This window comes from Aricia agestis, chromosome 4 (genome assembly GCF_905147365.1).
Source record: "Aricia agestis chromosome 4, ilAriAges1.1, whole genome shotgun sequence".
Classification (NCBI taxonomy): Eukaryota; Metazoa; Arthropoda; class Insecta; order Lepidoptera; family Lycaenidae; genus Aricia; species Aricia agestis.
Window position 1 is genome coordinate 21,230,077 of NC_056409.1, and position 14,022 is coordinate 21,244,098.

Here is a 14,022-nt window from a genome sequence, read left to right on the forward strand (position 1 = left end):
AATCTATACTAATATTATAAATGCGAAAGTATCTGTCTGTCTGTCAGTCTCGCTTTCACGCCAAACGCCAAAACTACCGAACCGATTGTAATGAAATTTTGTATACAGATAATCTAAAGCCTGAGAAAGGACATAGGCTACTTTTTTACTGGAAAAAGGGTTGTCAGGGGGTGAAAATGCGTAAATTTGTTCAAATTCAAAAATCCAAAAATTCACAATAGATGGCGCCGTGCGTCTTCTACATCGCGCTGACGCTTGCTCAAAAGTCTTTCTATAAGAGGTGGTATCATCTTACATTTAAGTTTCGATTTTTTTCGATTGTTATATCTATTCTACGGTATTAAATAACTCAGTACTTTATCTGTGCAGTGACGTAACCTTAAACCTATCAATGATAAATAGTTTATGGGTAAAGATGTGTAATTGGGGGTAAATTAAAGCTTTAAAATTTGGCATAAAATATAAAGTTTAATATAAAAAAATGAAATACTTATTGTGTGCACACTGCACAGCTGTATTGATTTAAGGGGTACCAGAGTTTTTTTATAAAAACTTTTGACACCAATTTTGTTGACATCGCGCTTTATAAACTGAAGTCCACGCGGACGAAGTGGCGGGCAACAGCTAGTAACTAATAAGTATGATTAGTTCTATGTTACAATGATGTAAAAAATAAAACGCCATCTGTTGAATCGTCTTAAAACTAAAATGTTCATTGCATCGATATATTTCTGGATTTTTTATAATATTATACATAAAATATGTTTAAGATTTTTGAAATTTTATTTTAATGTTCCTGGGTCTTGGATGTGCCAAGACCCAGGAACATTGAAAACTTTTTGTTCTCGAACCCAGGACCCCTGGGATGAGCGCTGGCCACGCGCAATGCGAATTCATTTTCATCGATATTTTCATGGAAATATGATATTTTCCCACATCAAAATGTAGCCTATGTCCTTTCTCAGACTCTAGAATAACTGTGTACAAAATTTCATTGCAATCGGTTCAGTAGTTTTGGCGTGAAAGCGAGACAGACAGACAGACAGACAGAGATACTTTCGCATTTATAATATTAGTATGGATATTTTTATATTATACATATATTTAAGATTTTTATTATATAATACATATATTTAATACACATCTGACATTCAAGACCCAGGAACATTAAAAACTTCGTCGGTGGGATTCGAACCCGTGACTTCCGGCTTGCGCTACCAACGCGCCACCAACTGAGCCACAAAGGTCGTCAAAAAAATAAAAAGCAATCAATCATATCTCTTGCGTATCACAAATTCACAAAGTTGAAAAAAAAGCGATCTGTCAAATGTCAAAATTTAACGCCATATTTGCTAGCGTGTAATAATTTTGACTGCAACTTGCAAGTTTGCGCCTGAGTGAAAGTAATATCAAAATATTATAGGTCGATAATAGATTTCTTGTAGAAGGAGCTGTTTTTCATTATTTATACCTATATTTCTGCGATTTCTGAATACATAGGTAGGTCAACAATATGTCACTACTAGTACGCAAGAGACGAGGTAGACCTCCAGGTTCAAAGAATAAAATTAAACCTAGTATTAAGGAAGAAAAAGACGATGGATGGTATTGCAGGACATGTAAATCATCATTCAAAACAGCTTCTGAGCTTCGAGCTCATAAAGGCGAATGCAAACAATGGATGATAGAATTAAGATTAAAGTCAAAGGTAAGAATTAAATTCAGACTACTTTTTGTATAAGACTTACCACCTTCCATCACCTAATTATGTCTATAATCAAATTATGAAATACACACACTGGCAAAATTAGCGGAACATAGGTAAAAAGGGCCAAAACTTGAACTCAAGTGGGTCGGGCTGTCTGAAAGCCTTTTTTATAGCTTCTAAGCTCATTCAAGAAATAAAATATTGAACAAAACTGGCAAGTTGACAGGTTTTTATAGCAATTATGCCCTAATAAGTGTTTTTCGATTATTGACGTTGTAAGTGTTCCTGATAAGAATGGCGTTTTAGCGGGGTGCAAGGTATGCTCAGCTCATTTGATTGTTTGGTTTTTGGAAGACCACATTGCTTAGATACAAAATTAGTGATTTCTCAGCATCTGCGACAGCTAGAGCTGTAACCACGATAGAGAAAGGTCACACCTACCGTCCGGTCAGTCAGGCCTTAGGTGTGTCGGCTTCCGTGGTTCATCGTAACTTTCAACACTTCAGAGTGACTGGATCTTACGTTCGGAGACGAGAACAAGGCAGATATCGGGTGACAATGGTTCAGGCCGACCATTTTGTAAGGAAACAAAACTTAAGAAATCGACCTCAAACTGCTATGTAGACACGAAACCTGTCGGAACAGATCCAAGATGTTCATCTTGGATACGTTCGTGTAAGTGATTGTACAGTAAGAAGAAGACTCAAAGAAGTTAAATTAAACTCAAAAGTGCCAGCAAGGGCACCAAAACTTGAGACAGGACACCGAAGAGCCAGGCTAAGATTTGCGCGTGAACATCAAAATTAGACAAGTGAGTGAAATCTTGTGCTGTACAGTGATGGGAGCAAATTCTGTGTATATTGTATTGACAGGCGATAAAGAATGTGGATAAATCATAAGGATAGCTACAGGCCATCAAACTTACCGGAAACAGTGGCCTATGATGCAGGCTTCGTAATGGTTTGGAGTTGCATATGATTTGGAGCCCGCATGGAGCTGATGATTATGGATGATGGTACTTTGACAGTACAGGGCTATAGCACCGAAATCCTGGAACTGCATGGTGTTCCTTTTACACAATTTTAGGTAGTAATTTCAATTTTATATGCGTCCATAGAGTAAGAAAATCGGGCATTATTACCTAAACGATGCTGGCGTAGCCCAGGTGGAGAGGCCAGCGTGGTCTACGGATGTGGATCCGATTGAAGACGTATGGCACATTAATGGGTGAACGGTACGAGTTAAAACTCCAGCTCCAAAATGAGTCCAGGAGCTCGAGTTGGCGCTACTGGAGAAGTAGGAGAATATTCCACAGGAAATGATTGACAATTAAAATGCAAGCATGGAATGGCGTATCCAGGCCCGATTGAGATCCATAGAAGGCATTACACGCTTTTAACATGGCATTTCTTAAATAAAAATGGAGAATTTATCTTAAAAACTTACTACTGAAATTTCAAAGATTTTCTTAATTTTTTTATTTTTGCTGATTTTTTTCTATTTTTCACGTTTTTATGCCCTAAATTCATATAAAATTTATTTTTTAATAATCAATTAGTAAATGAATAAATAAATATATAAAAATCAGTGAACAATTTAAAAAAAATTGAAAATTTTGTTATGTTCCTCTAATTTTGCCGGTGTGTTTAGGTATCTGATAATAGCAAACTGAATACTGATAAGTTAGCTTAAAATGTGTTATTTGTTAGTTCAATTATTTCAATATTATTAATCTTGAGGTTCATGTTTTTTTACTTTCATTAGGTATGCAAATATTGGTGTGATAAAATAATTTTACATAATACATAGCACAATCTAAAGAAACCACGACAATAATGAGAACCTTGTACATTACAGAAAATAAGCAAAATATTTTAATACTTACATCTATATATGGATGTCTATTTTTAATTATAATTTTATAGAGGTTTGTAAAAATTTATTGTCTTTACATTTTAGCCTAAATATTATTGCGACAAATGCCCCAAGAAGTTCAAAGTAAAGACTTGTTTTGAAAACCATTTGTTGAATGAGCATTCAGAAACCCCTGGGAGTGTTCCTTGTGAGCAGTGCAACGTTGTCTGTCCCAATATTGAAGTACTGACTGCTCACATAGCCAATATACATGAAAGAAGTATCTTTGAGTGTGAGTTCTGTGAGAAAAAATTTGTACGACAAGCCCATGTTATAAGGCATATGTCACAAACTGGTTGTGATGGAAAAGGGAAGCAGTTGTACCCGTGTGAAGTAAGTAATAATAGTTCATGTTACTCTCTTTCTCTCTCTTAGATTAGATTATCATTTATATTCACCATTTATAGGATCACCCACCCAGCTGTTACCCACTTCGTCCGCATGGACTTCAGTTTATAGCTCGCGGTGTCAACAAAATTGGTGTCAAAAGCTTTTTAAAACCCTGGTACCCCTTAAATCAAAATACCCAAAACAGTCGTATAGTGTGCACATAATTTTTTTTTAAATTAAACTTTTTTATACCAAATTTTAAAGCTTATTTAGCTTTACAGTTTACACGACTTAGCTGCATTACACAACTTTAGCTTTACCCATAAACTATTTAGTATTTATTATTGGTATGCTATTGTTTCTGATATCTATGTTGGTAGGTGAGTTATTTGATAACGTGTAGGTATAACAATCGAAAGAATCGAAAAACTAAGCGCAACATGGTATCACCTCTTATAGAAATACATAATATGAGCAAATGATATAGCACGATCTAGGCGACTCTTGGCACCAACTGTTATGAGTTTTGGAACTAACTTAATTTGAACAAATTCACGCATAAACACCCCCTTACAATCCCTTTTTCCAGTAAAAAAAAAGTAGCCTTTTGTCCTTGTCCCGCTTTAGACTATCTATCTGGCCGCCAATTCAAACTATTTCTGTTTTTGTAACATGTGTAAATTGATCTATTTTGTTTGTTTGAATAAAGAGTTTTTTATTTATTTATTTATTTATCTGTGTACAAAATTTCATTACAATCGGTTCAGTAGTTTTGGCGCTGTTGTTTCTGATATCTAAGTTGGTAGTGAGTTATTATTAATTAATAACGTGTATGTATAACAATCGAAAGAATCGAAAAACTTAGCTCAACATCGTACCACCTCTTAGGGGGATATTAGATTATCATATATATTGGATCCGAGATCATTGAGTCAATGATATTGGATAATGTAATATAGACATATGATTCATTTCTTCCTTGATCATAGATTTTTGACATTTGCTGAGAGATTGGATCCAATACAGTCATAGAAATAGGTGTTGCCAGTTATTTAATATAAAAAAGAGTTTTTAATTTCTTGTTTGTTAATATGTTTCAAATAATGTAATGTTATTACTTTTCTAATTATATACTTGGATAATCTTGCTGAAATAACAAAAAACAAGCCGTATTATAAATGACGGTGTCTTTTGACAAATTGAATTCTCTGAGATCTAGTAACCCTGACGTCAATACCTGTCAGCGTTAGCACACTCCATTGGCTATTGAAACCACATATGACGTAAAATAGGATCAATGAAATATGATAATGTAATACGCAGATATGATCAAATGATCATATATATTGGATCCTATATATGATCATAGAAATGATCCAATATAAATGATAATGTAATACCCCCCTTATAGAAATACATATGAGCAAGCTATAGCGCGATCTAGGCTACTCTTGGCGCCATCTGTTATGAGTTTTTGGAACTAACTTAATTTGAACAAATTTACCCATTTTCACCCCCTTACAACCCCTTTTGCCAGTTAAAAAGTAACCTATGTCCTTTCTCAGGCTTTAGACTATCTGTGTACAATATTTTTTTTTAATGAAATAAGGGGGCAAACGAGCAAACGGGTCACCTGATGGAAAGCAACTTCCGTCGCCCATAAACACTCGCAGCATCAGAAGAGCTGCCGCTCCCTATAAGTGGGAGAGCCATGCTTCGTGCCCACTTATAGGGAGACAAAATTTCATTATAATCGGTTCAGTAGTTTTGGCGTGAAAGCGAGACAGACAGACAGAGATACTTTCGCATTTATAATATTATTAGTATTAGTATAATTAGTATATTAGTATTAGTATATTAGTATATTAGTATAGATAAATATGATCCAATATAAATGACTCAATGATCTAGGATCCAATATAAATTATAATCTAATATGTCCCTTAGGAACTATACATTTTCAGAAGTAAAATGTAGCCGGTGTCCTTAATGCGTTTTTCCTTACAAATTGCACCAACATAACTTGTTCAAGTCTAAATATAATATTATATTTTATCTTTAAACAAGCAATTTGTTTTACAGGAGATTGGTTTCGATTACTTCATGTCCTCATTTATTATGATAATAATTTATGTAGCAATAGCTTCTACCAAAATTATCATATTCTGTATGCCAGATTAATTATAATATTCAATACAAATTAAAACAAATCAGATATGTCAAATATGTTTTATTCACAGATATGCTCCAAGACATTTTCAAGAAAGGATAACTTGATGGTACATTTGAGATTGAACCATATTTCCAAGAAGAGTTTTAACTGCAAACATTGTAACTTTTCAACCAACAATTTTTCCAAACTTATTCTACATAATCAACATAGACATACAGGTAAGTGACAGAAACTAAGTCTTGTATTACTATTTACTACAGTTTATCATTAAAGCTTACACATTTTCAAATACAGTAATGAAAGAACCGTTGGTAGAAAAGTGTTCCTTAAGGTTTTCTTCCTACAACAATAATTTCTTACTTTGGTCTGCTTGGCCACAAGTTTGAAATCTTATCTTATATATAAAATTCTCGTGCCACAATGTTTGTTACCGTACTTCTCTGAAACCGCTTTACTGATTTTTACCAAATTTTATATATGCATATTCAGGTAGGTTTGAGAATCGGCTACTGGGTACTTTTTAGGGTTCCTTACCCAAAGGGTAAAAACGGGACCCTATTACTAAGACTTCAATGTCTGTCTATCCGTCTGCCTGTCTGTCTCCAGGCTGTAACTCAAGAATGCTAATAGCTAGAGAGATGAAATTTTTTACAGATTATGTATTTCTATATAATACAGAATAACAAATACTAAAAACAAAATAAATTAGACATTTAAGGAGTCTTCCATACAACAAACGTGATTTTATTGCCATTTTTTCTCAATATAAATGATGGCAATAGATAGGCACCTGAAATATGCACAAAATACTCAATTGTATTTATACTTTATTATTTAATAATACAATTTAAATAAAATAAATAATTAAGGGGGGCTCCCATACAAAAAACACAATTTTTCTATTTTTGTGGTACGGAACCCTTCGTGCGCGAGTCCAACTCGCACTTGGCCGATTATTTTATTGATTTAGTGCATTTGTTGAATAAATAACGCGCCGTCGGCGGTCGCCGTCAGTCTTGAGTTGTAATAGTAAATTATTACAACTCGAGACTGACGGCGACCATCGTTTGTACAACGGGATAGTGATGGACGTTTCCATGGTGCCATACTTATTTAATAGTCACTTCAATAAAATATTATGGGCGAAATACTTTATATTGCAAAACAACGTTTGCCGGGACAGCTAGTTATGTATATAATTAAATCTGTTTCAGAAGTACCACATTTTGAGTGTCATCACTGTGGTAAAGTAACAGGGTCCAGAGCTGCAATATCAAAACATCTGGAAATTCATGGGGATAAGAAATACAAGTGTGATGTGGTAAGAAAAAAATACCATTGTCTTTGGTGTTTAATTACTTTTTTTTTTTCTCTTTTCAGAGGCCTATAACACTTCATTTACTAACTTGTAGTGGTTAGAGAGCTCATGAGGATTCCCTTTTATCAGCTTTGATATTGTTGAATTTGCATACAACAATATGAGTGATTTGTAAGTTGATGATCAGTGGATACTGGATAATATCTTGAATCTTATTTAAGATATTTTTGGAACGAAGTTCCTTATCGCATGTTTCGAAAGGAGGCTAGACGGAAAAAGTTGTGACGACACATTTTTATTAGTTCTTGCGCTGTAGGAGCAGAGGGCGTTGATAGTTTTCCTTGGCGTCAACTAGATGGCGTTTTTGTATAACTTCGTTCCATCCGAGTGTCCCTTGACACCTTTCAAGTTTTATTGCATGTAATTAAAACATCAATAAATTTATAATATGATATCATTAATCATAATTCATATTATAAGATATGTTATGAAAGTATGTAAGTATATGTATATTATTATGTAATTTCATATTTTTAACTTATAACAAAGGGTTTCTAAGTTTAAAAATATATATTTCTATGTCTAACAATTCTTCTGGAATGGATTGGTGAGTAGGAGAAGGTCAGCATTTATATATAATTAGTAAAATATTAAGTTGCACAATGTGTTATTACTTATTATTGTTAAAGCTAGTCGGCACTAACAAATTAGGTTTCAGCTGCTTCTAAAGTCAATATCTCAGGTAGACTAGATTAAACTACCATGAGTTTATTTAATACAGAACTGTAAGTGGGTTCTGCTAATTACATATTTTGATAATAACATAATTTCAATCTGGCTTTGATGCAAACTAGTCAAGTTTGCATCAAAACCAGATTGAAATTATGCTAAGACTGGGTTGCACCAACTAACTTTAACTTTAACTGTAACTACAGTGCAAAATGTCAAATCTTTGGGTAAAGTTAAAAATGGACGCCATCAAAACGCCATATTTAACCATAACCATAGAGCTCGACAAGGTTTTAAATGCACGTGGCGAAAAAAGGAACTAACGCTGTCATCATACACAAACACCATTTTTGACAGTTCTCCTTTACCAGCAGCGCCCCCGCCCACGCGCATTTATAACCTTGTTGGATAAGCTGTCATCTGTCAATTTCTCCGGGCAAAGTTAAGGATAAAGTTAAAGTTAAATTTACCTTAACTATAACCATAAATTTAACTTTAAATTTAACTTTACCCACGCCTCTGGTGCAACCCAGTCTAAGGGCCAACCACACGTATGACGTGCTACAACCGCACCACGTCGCAACGACAAAATGCCGTCAAGCAGTGGTTACGTTTGAATGGTGTCGCTGCTTTTTGTAGTTGCGTTGTGGTACCGACAAAACGTCGACGTGGTTGCGTTGTCGCCAGTAGTTGCAATGTGGTTACGTACAAAAATCAATGAAACGGAGGGGAAGGGGAGAGAGCGCGAGTGGTGTGCGTGCACTGTCTTTACATCGTCGCAACGTTGTGGTTGCGATGTGGTCGGTATCACGTGGTATCACACGAGTGGTCGACAACGACTGCAAAAATGTTGTACGTGTGAATGGTCCAGTTCATTTACAATAACAAATATACGCCCGACCACCTGGTGTAGTTGAGGTACGTGTGGGTTGGCCCTAAAAATAGCTAAAAACTCAAATGTACCAAATAAATGAATATATAGAATTTGGAATTCTTAAGCAAAGAGGAGATATATTTTGAGATTAAAGTAGCCTGTACTGTGTACATTGTACAACAAAACGCCAATTTCATATGTTAGGACCTTATATTATGAATGTTAGAATATGAAAGGTTTAATGAGATTGTGATACAAGTATAATTTTATAAATTTAAATTTCCACACTTCATTCCACAGAATCAAGGCTATATTATGTTACGTTGTTGCTACCATTGATGTTAAGCAGCCTCTAAACCTACAATAATATCGAGCAAAATTTTATTATTTATTTGACAATTAGATTGAAAGGCGCGACTTGTTCAATATTAACCCTAGACCGTCAATAATATTGCACTATACGTGATATTGAGCAATAAAATTGATCGTCTAGGACACTCTAGGGGCCCGCTTATACGATGTAATGTATTGTAATTATATATATTGAAATAATGTATTGTTCAGTGCGGCCACAACACGTTCACGATCGAGGTGATGCGGCGCCACGTGCTGACTCACATCCCGAACAAGCCGCACAAGTGCCAGATCTGCGGCAACTCCTACATACAGAAGCTGCAGCTCGACCGCCACATGCTCAAGCACATCGGCTTCGCCTGCCGCAAGTGCGACAAGATGTTCGACGCCAAGTCCAAGTGGGTTTGATAACGCTGTACATACTTTGAAAAAGGAATCCAGTTAATAATAATACAAAGATATTTTCAGTCTTATCACTTCGAGCGGTTTAAAATTTAAATAATAACTTATTCATTACTTACTAAATGATGCCCGCAACTCCGTTGCGCCAAAATTCATTTATAGCGTGGGAACCGTTCATTTTTCCGGGATAAAAAGTACCCTATGTCCTTTCCCGGGACTCAAAGTATACCAAATTTCAGCAAAATCGGTTCAGCGGTTTAGGCGTCAAGAGGTAACGACAGACAGACAGACACACTTTCGCATTTATAATATTATTATGGATTTATGTTAAAACTTGTAATTCTTTTTTAGACTGTTGGCGCACGACAGAAACCACGTAAGGAACGGGCCAATACTCTGCCCGTTTGAAGACTGTGAATATACCAAAAAGGAACTCGAAGATATGGAAGCTTACGAGGACCATATTAAAGACCATAACATGGTAGACAAGAGTATGTAACAAAATTACAAATATCTTTATCGTTTTATGAAAACTTTGAGCAATGATGCGTGGGAATACATAAACGCAATTAGTCACAACCTAAAAAACATGCATGTAGCAAAAAATATGTCATGGGGTCATTTTTATTTTGTTTCGATAAAAGTATGTTAGCTTTGATTATTGTGACAGATGTTTCCCGCAACTTGTTTTTTATCAAGCAGTAACTGAAAAATGTAGTGATAAAAGCTTTCCTATTTCTTTTTACAAATCTCAAAGTAAAAATTTTAAAATTCTGTCTATAATTGACAATTGTATGGTTATGGTCAGTGAATAAAAGCTTTATTTATTTATTACTATTTAGATGACGCCCGCAACTCCAATCAAAAACGCCAAAATTTGTTTACCGCGCGGAAACCGTAAATTTTTTCGGGATAAAAAGTATCCTATGCCCTTTCCCGGGACCCTAAGTATCTCTCAGCAAAATCGGTTTAGCCGTTAGGGCGTGAAGAGGTAACCGTCATACAGACAGATACACTTTCGCATTTTAATAATTATTAGCATAGATTTAATTGTATGTCCGCAGCGTACGAGTGCACCGTCTGCAACAAGATGTTCAACTGCGAGTCGTTCCTGCGTCGTCACGTGGGCACGCACGCGCTCGAGCGGGCGCGGCGCTGCATGTACTGCGTGACGGCGCGGGCGTACGCGCGCGGCGAGCAGCTCGTGCGTCACGTGCGCAACAAGCACCCCGACGTGTTCCGAGCGCGCCTGCAACACGTGCGAACTGTGCTCGTAAGTGTCCGCTGTTAGAGCACACACTTTTAGCTCACACAAGCGCGCTATTAGCTGTCGATAAAATCGCATGCAGTATTGCGATAATGCGTCCCGATTCGTTGCACGCAGCTGCGTTTTTATCGTCCGATATTTCTTACGAGAGAGCGCCGGTTATTATCGCAGGTGTGTACGGTCGTTTGCGTCCTAATACAAAATATTCTAGAACTCATATCGGAATATCGCAGGACGGGGAAATGCAACGTCTACTTCCATTGCGGCTACATGACCGAAAACAGATATATCGCAATAACGCATGCGAATGTACTGAAAACAGATATATCGCAATAACGCATGCGATATTATCGACCAATAATAACGCGCCTGTGTGGTGGAGCCTTTAACCCGGTCAAAAAGAGGAGTGTTATATTATCGATTTCGCTCGAGCGTGCGCGGCGCTTTGGTGCGGCACATGCGCAACCAAACATCCCGAAGTGTTCCGCGTGCGTCTGTTCCTCTATCTGTCACCTGTATCTTAAGGATCGCGATAGCAAGATTAATAATATAGCTAAAATGTAGCTATTATTAATATAGCTAAATATTAATAATAGCAAAAATTTTCTCTTTTTTTATTTAATTTTATAATTTGTTATAGCAAAAAATCTTATAATATCTTTCAACTTTTAATCACACGTGCGCAGGGCTCAACGGTGACGGGCACGCGCGTAACGAAGTCCGAGATGGAGTCTGTGCTGAATGTGTTGGACGCGGAGACGGACCGCATCCTCGAGGACTACGGCCCCGGCGTGCTGTACGGCGGCCTTCAGGAGGAGGCCGAGGACGCTGACGAGGAGGTCGAGGTGTGTATCATTGAAGTTGATTCCTAGGCAGATGGCGGTTAAGTAATTTGGTCGAGTTATGTCAAACAGCCGACCAATCATAGCTAATATTGAATTGACATAAGCCGACCATTTTCTCGGTGGCACTGTGGTGCGGTGCGTCTCTGAGAAAATTTGATTCATTGGCAGATACAGGACCTACGTAGTTTGGTCGCATTAACTCCGAATTCATGAGATCATTACTTTTTAAAGTTTTTTTTATTTAACAGCGGGGGTTTTTTAAATTTCTTAGATTTTTACGTCTCCAGCCTACCTAGCATACGCCAACGAGATATCTCACTCTACATGTTTTCTCGATGTTTGATGGTTTGTCTCTTCATCTCAATTCACCCTAGCATAACAAAGATTTTTTCTCGCGTAGATCTATCTTCGAAATAACACATTTTTTATACAGTTTGGTCAAGATAATGTCGAGATTTTGACATTATGAGACGAGTAACTACTCGTCTCATAATGTCAAAATTTAATTATCTCGAGAGTGAGATATCTCGTTGGCGTATGCTAGGTAGGCTGGTGAGGTGAAGAGAAAACGGGGTGGTAACTTACTTATTAAATTAGCTTGTTAAATACTACAGTTTTGCGTTTATTTTCTCCTAAGGTGCAGGAGAAGAAGGAGAAGTCGCCACTGATGAGCGAGACGGAGCTAGAGGAGCACCTGCGCCGCCTGCTGTCGCAGCTGATAGAGATCGACGTGCTCGAGTACTTCGGCTGGCCGGACGAGAGCGTCGACACGGTAACTACACGGTGCTAGAGCGAGAGGTCGCCGGGGACGAGCGAGACGGAGCACCTACGCCACCTGCTGACATACTAGAACACGACAAGCTACGATTATTGAAAGAAATATTATTTTAATTTTTAACTCATGGTTAATTTAAAGTGGGATTGTGGACAAGTGCTACAATAACCAATAATTAACAATTTAAATGCCCGCAGGTGCTAGAGAAAGTGATAGAGAACATGGGCGCGCGCGTGGCGCCCCGCGACAAGTGGTCGCGCGTGCAGCGCCTGCGCGAGAACACCAAGCACCTGTTCCTGCACGCCGTAGAGGACGCCGCCATTGCGCGCATGCTCGACACGCACACCATCGACCAGGTCGTCAAGGTAAATACATACATTTTAATATGTAAGCTAATTATTACGAGTTGTTTTGTACATCATACCATCGAAGAAATTGATTCCTAGGCCAGGGCTTCCCAATAATACCGAAGCGCTCAGAAAACTTCGATAGCGAGATGCAGGAATGTTAGCCTAATAATTATTGTGGGTACCGCTACAGTATGTAACTTGTATTTTTGTATGTTATATTCTCAATATTCTGAAAATTCAGATGGTGGAATTCTGATTGTGTCTAATTCTAAACTTTATACAATCAATTTTATTAGATAATTCTATTTTTTCAGCATATCCTTGAAAAAGTTACAACAAACGTTAAAACTGAAGATGAATCTCCAAAAAATGATGAAGATGTAAAACATGCCAAGATGGAAGTGGACTAAAAAAGAAAAATAGAAAAATACCTCTTAAATAAGCAGTAATAAAAGTGAACCAAAATAAAAAATATACTTAAGTAAAAGTTCAAATGAAAACTTTATGGGCTTGAGCCCATAAAGTTTTCATATACTTGAGTATACTTTTTTTAGTAGAATAATCATTTTTGGAATACAAAACTTAAGGATTATGATACATAATAATCAAACTTGCAAATAATATTGTTACATTCGTTAACAGTTCCACATGTAAAAATATTTGCTTAATAAAAGGTCTGCTTAACTTAGTCTTGCGTATTAGAAACTTGACACGACACAGGCAAAGATAACAGTGTATGTAGAGTACACGAGAGCTTAGTTGATCCTCCCTGAAGGTGCAACCAGGATTAATTTTCATGTACCCTTGTTGTACCAAGCTTGTACAGTGTACACCATCAGCACAAACTGCGCAGTCAAACTTTTCTAGGCCTATACCACGAAACGGTTTTGAGACTCAAATAATCGTACGAGAATGTTGCGTCCTACTCTAACAAACGTGAAATGACGTTGTTAGAGCAGGACGCGGCATTCTCGTACGATTGT

At 36.8% G+C, this 14,022-nt stretch overlaps 1 protein-coding gene across 2 annotated transcripts; it reads left to right on the forward strand.

The window, feature by feature from the left end:
- The first annotated feature begins 1,345 nt into the window (after window positions 1-1,345).
- Window positions 1,346-13,544, forward strand: LOC121726244 (zinc finger protein 564-like). 2 transcript variants are annotated; one of them, XM_042113508.1, is made up of 12 exons: window positions 1,349-1,403; window positions 1,501-1,708; window positions 3,668-3,955; window positions 6,193-6,343; window positions 7,340-7,446; window positions 9,611-9,798; window positions 10,154-10,293; window positions 10,867-11,075; window positions 11,756-11,914; window positions 12,552-12,686; window positions 12,887-13,054; window positions 13,354-13,544. In XM_042113508.1, exons 2-12 carry the CDS (start codon window positions 1,514-1,516, stop codon window positions 13,447-13,449), a joined length of 1,836 nt encoding a protein of 611 aa, XP_041969442.1. In that variant the 5' UTR covers window positions 1,349-1,403; window positions 1,501-1,513; the 3' UTR covers window positions 13,450-13,544. The 2 variants fall into 2 exon arrangements, with proteins under 2 accessions (XP_041969441.1, XP_041969442.1); XM_042113507.1 differs by having other exon boundaries at window positions 1,346-1,708.
- The last annotated feature ends 478 nt before the right edge of the window (window positions 13,545-14,022 follow it).

Bases quoted from the DNA above. Each gene is read 5' to 3' on its own strand.
- LOC121726244 (XM_042113507.1), top strand. From the start codon at position 1,514: ATGTCACTACTAGTACGCAAGAGACGAGGTAGACCTCCAGGTTCAAAG. The intron at 10,294-10,866 runs GTATGTAACAAA...GTATGTCCGCAG, and splicing joins CCATAACATGGTAGACAAGA to CGTACGAGTGCACCGTCTGC. The intron at 11,915-12,551 runs GTGTGTATCATT...TTTTCTCCTAAG, and splicing joins ACGCTGACGAGGAGGTCGAG to GTGCAGGAGAAGAAGGAGAA.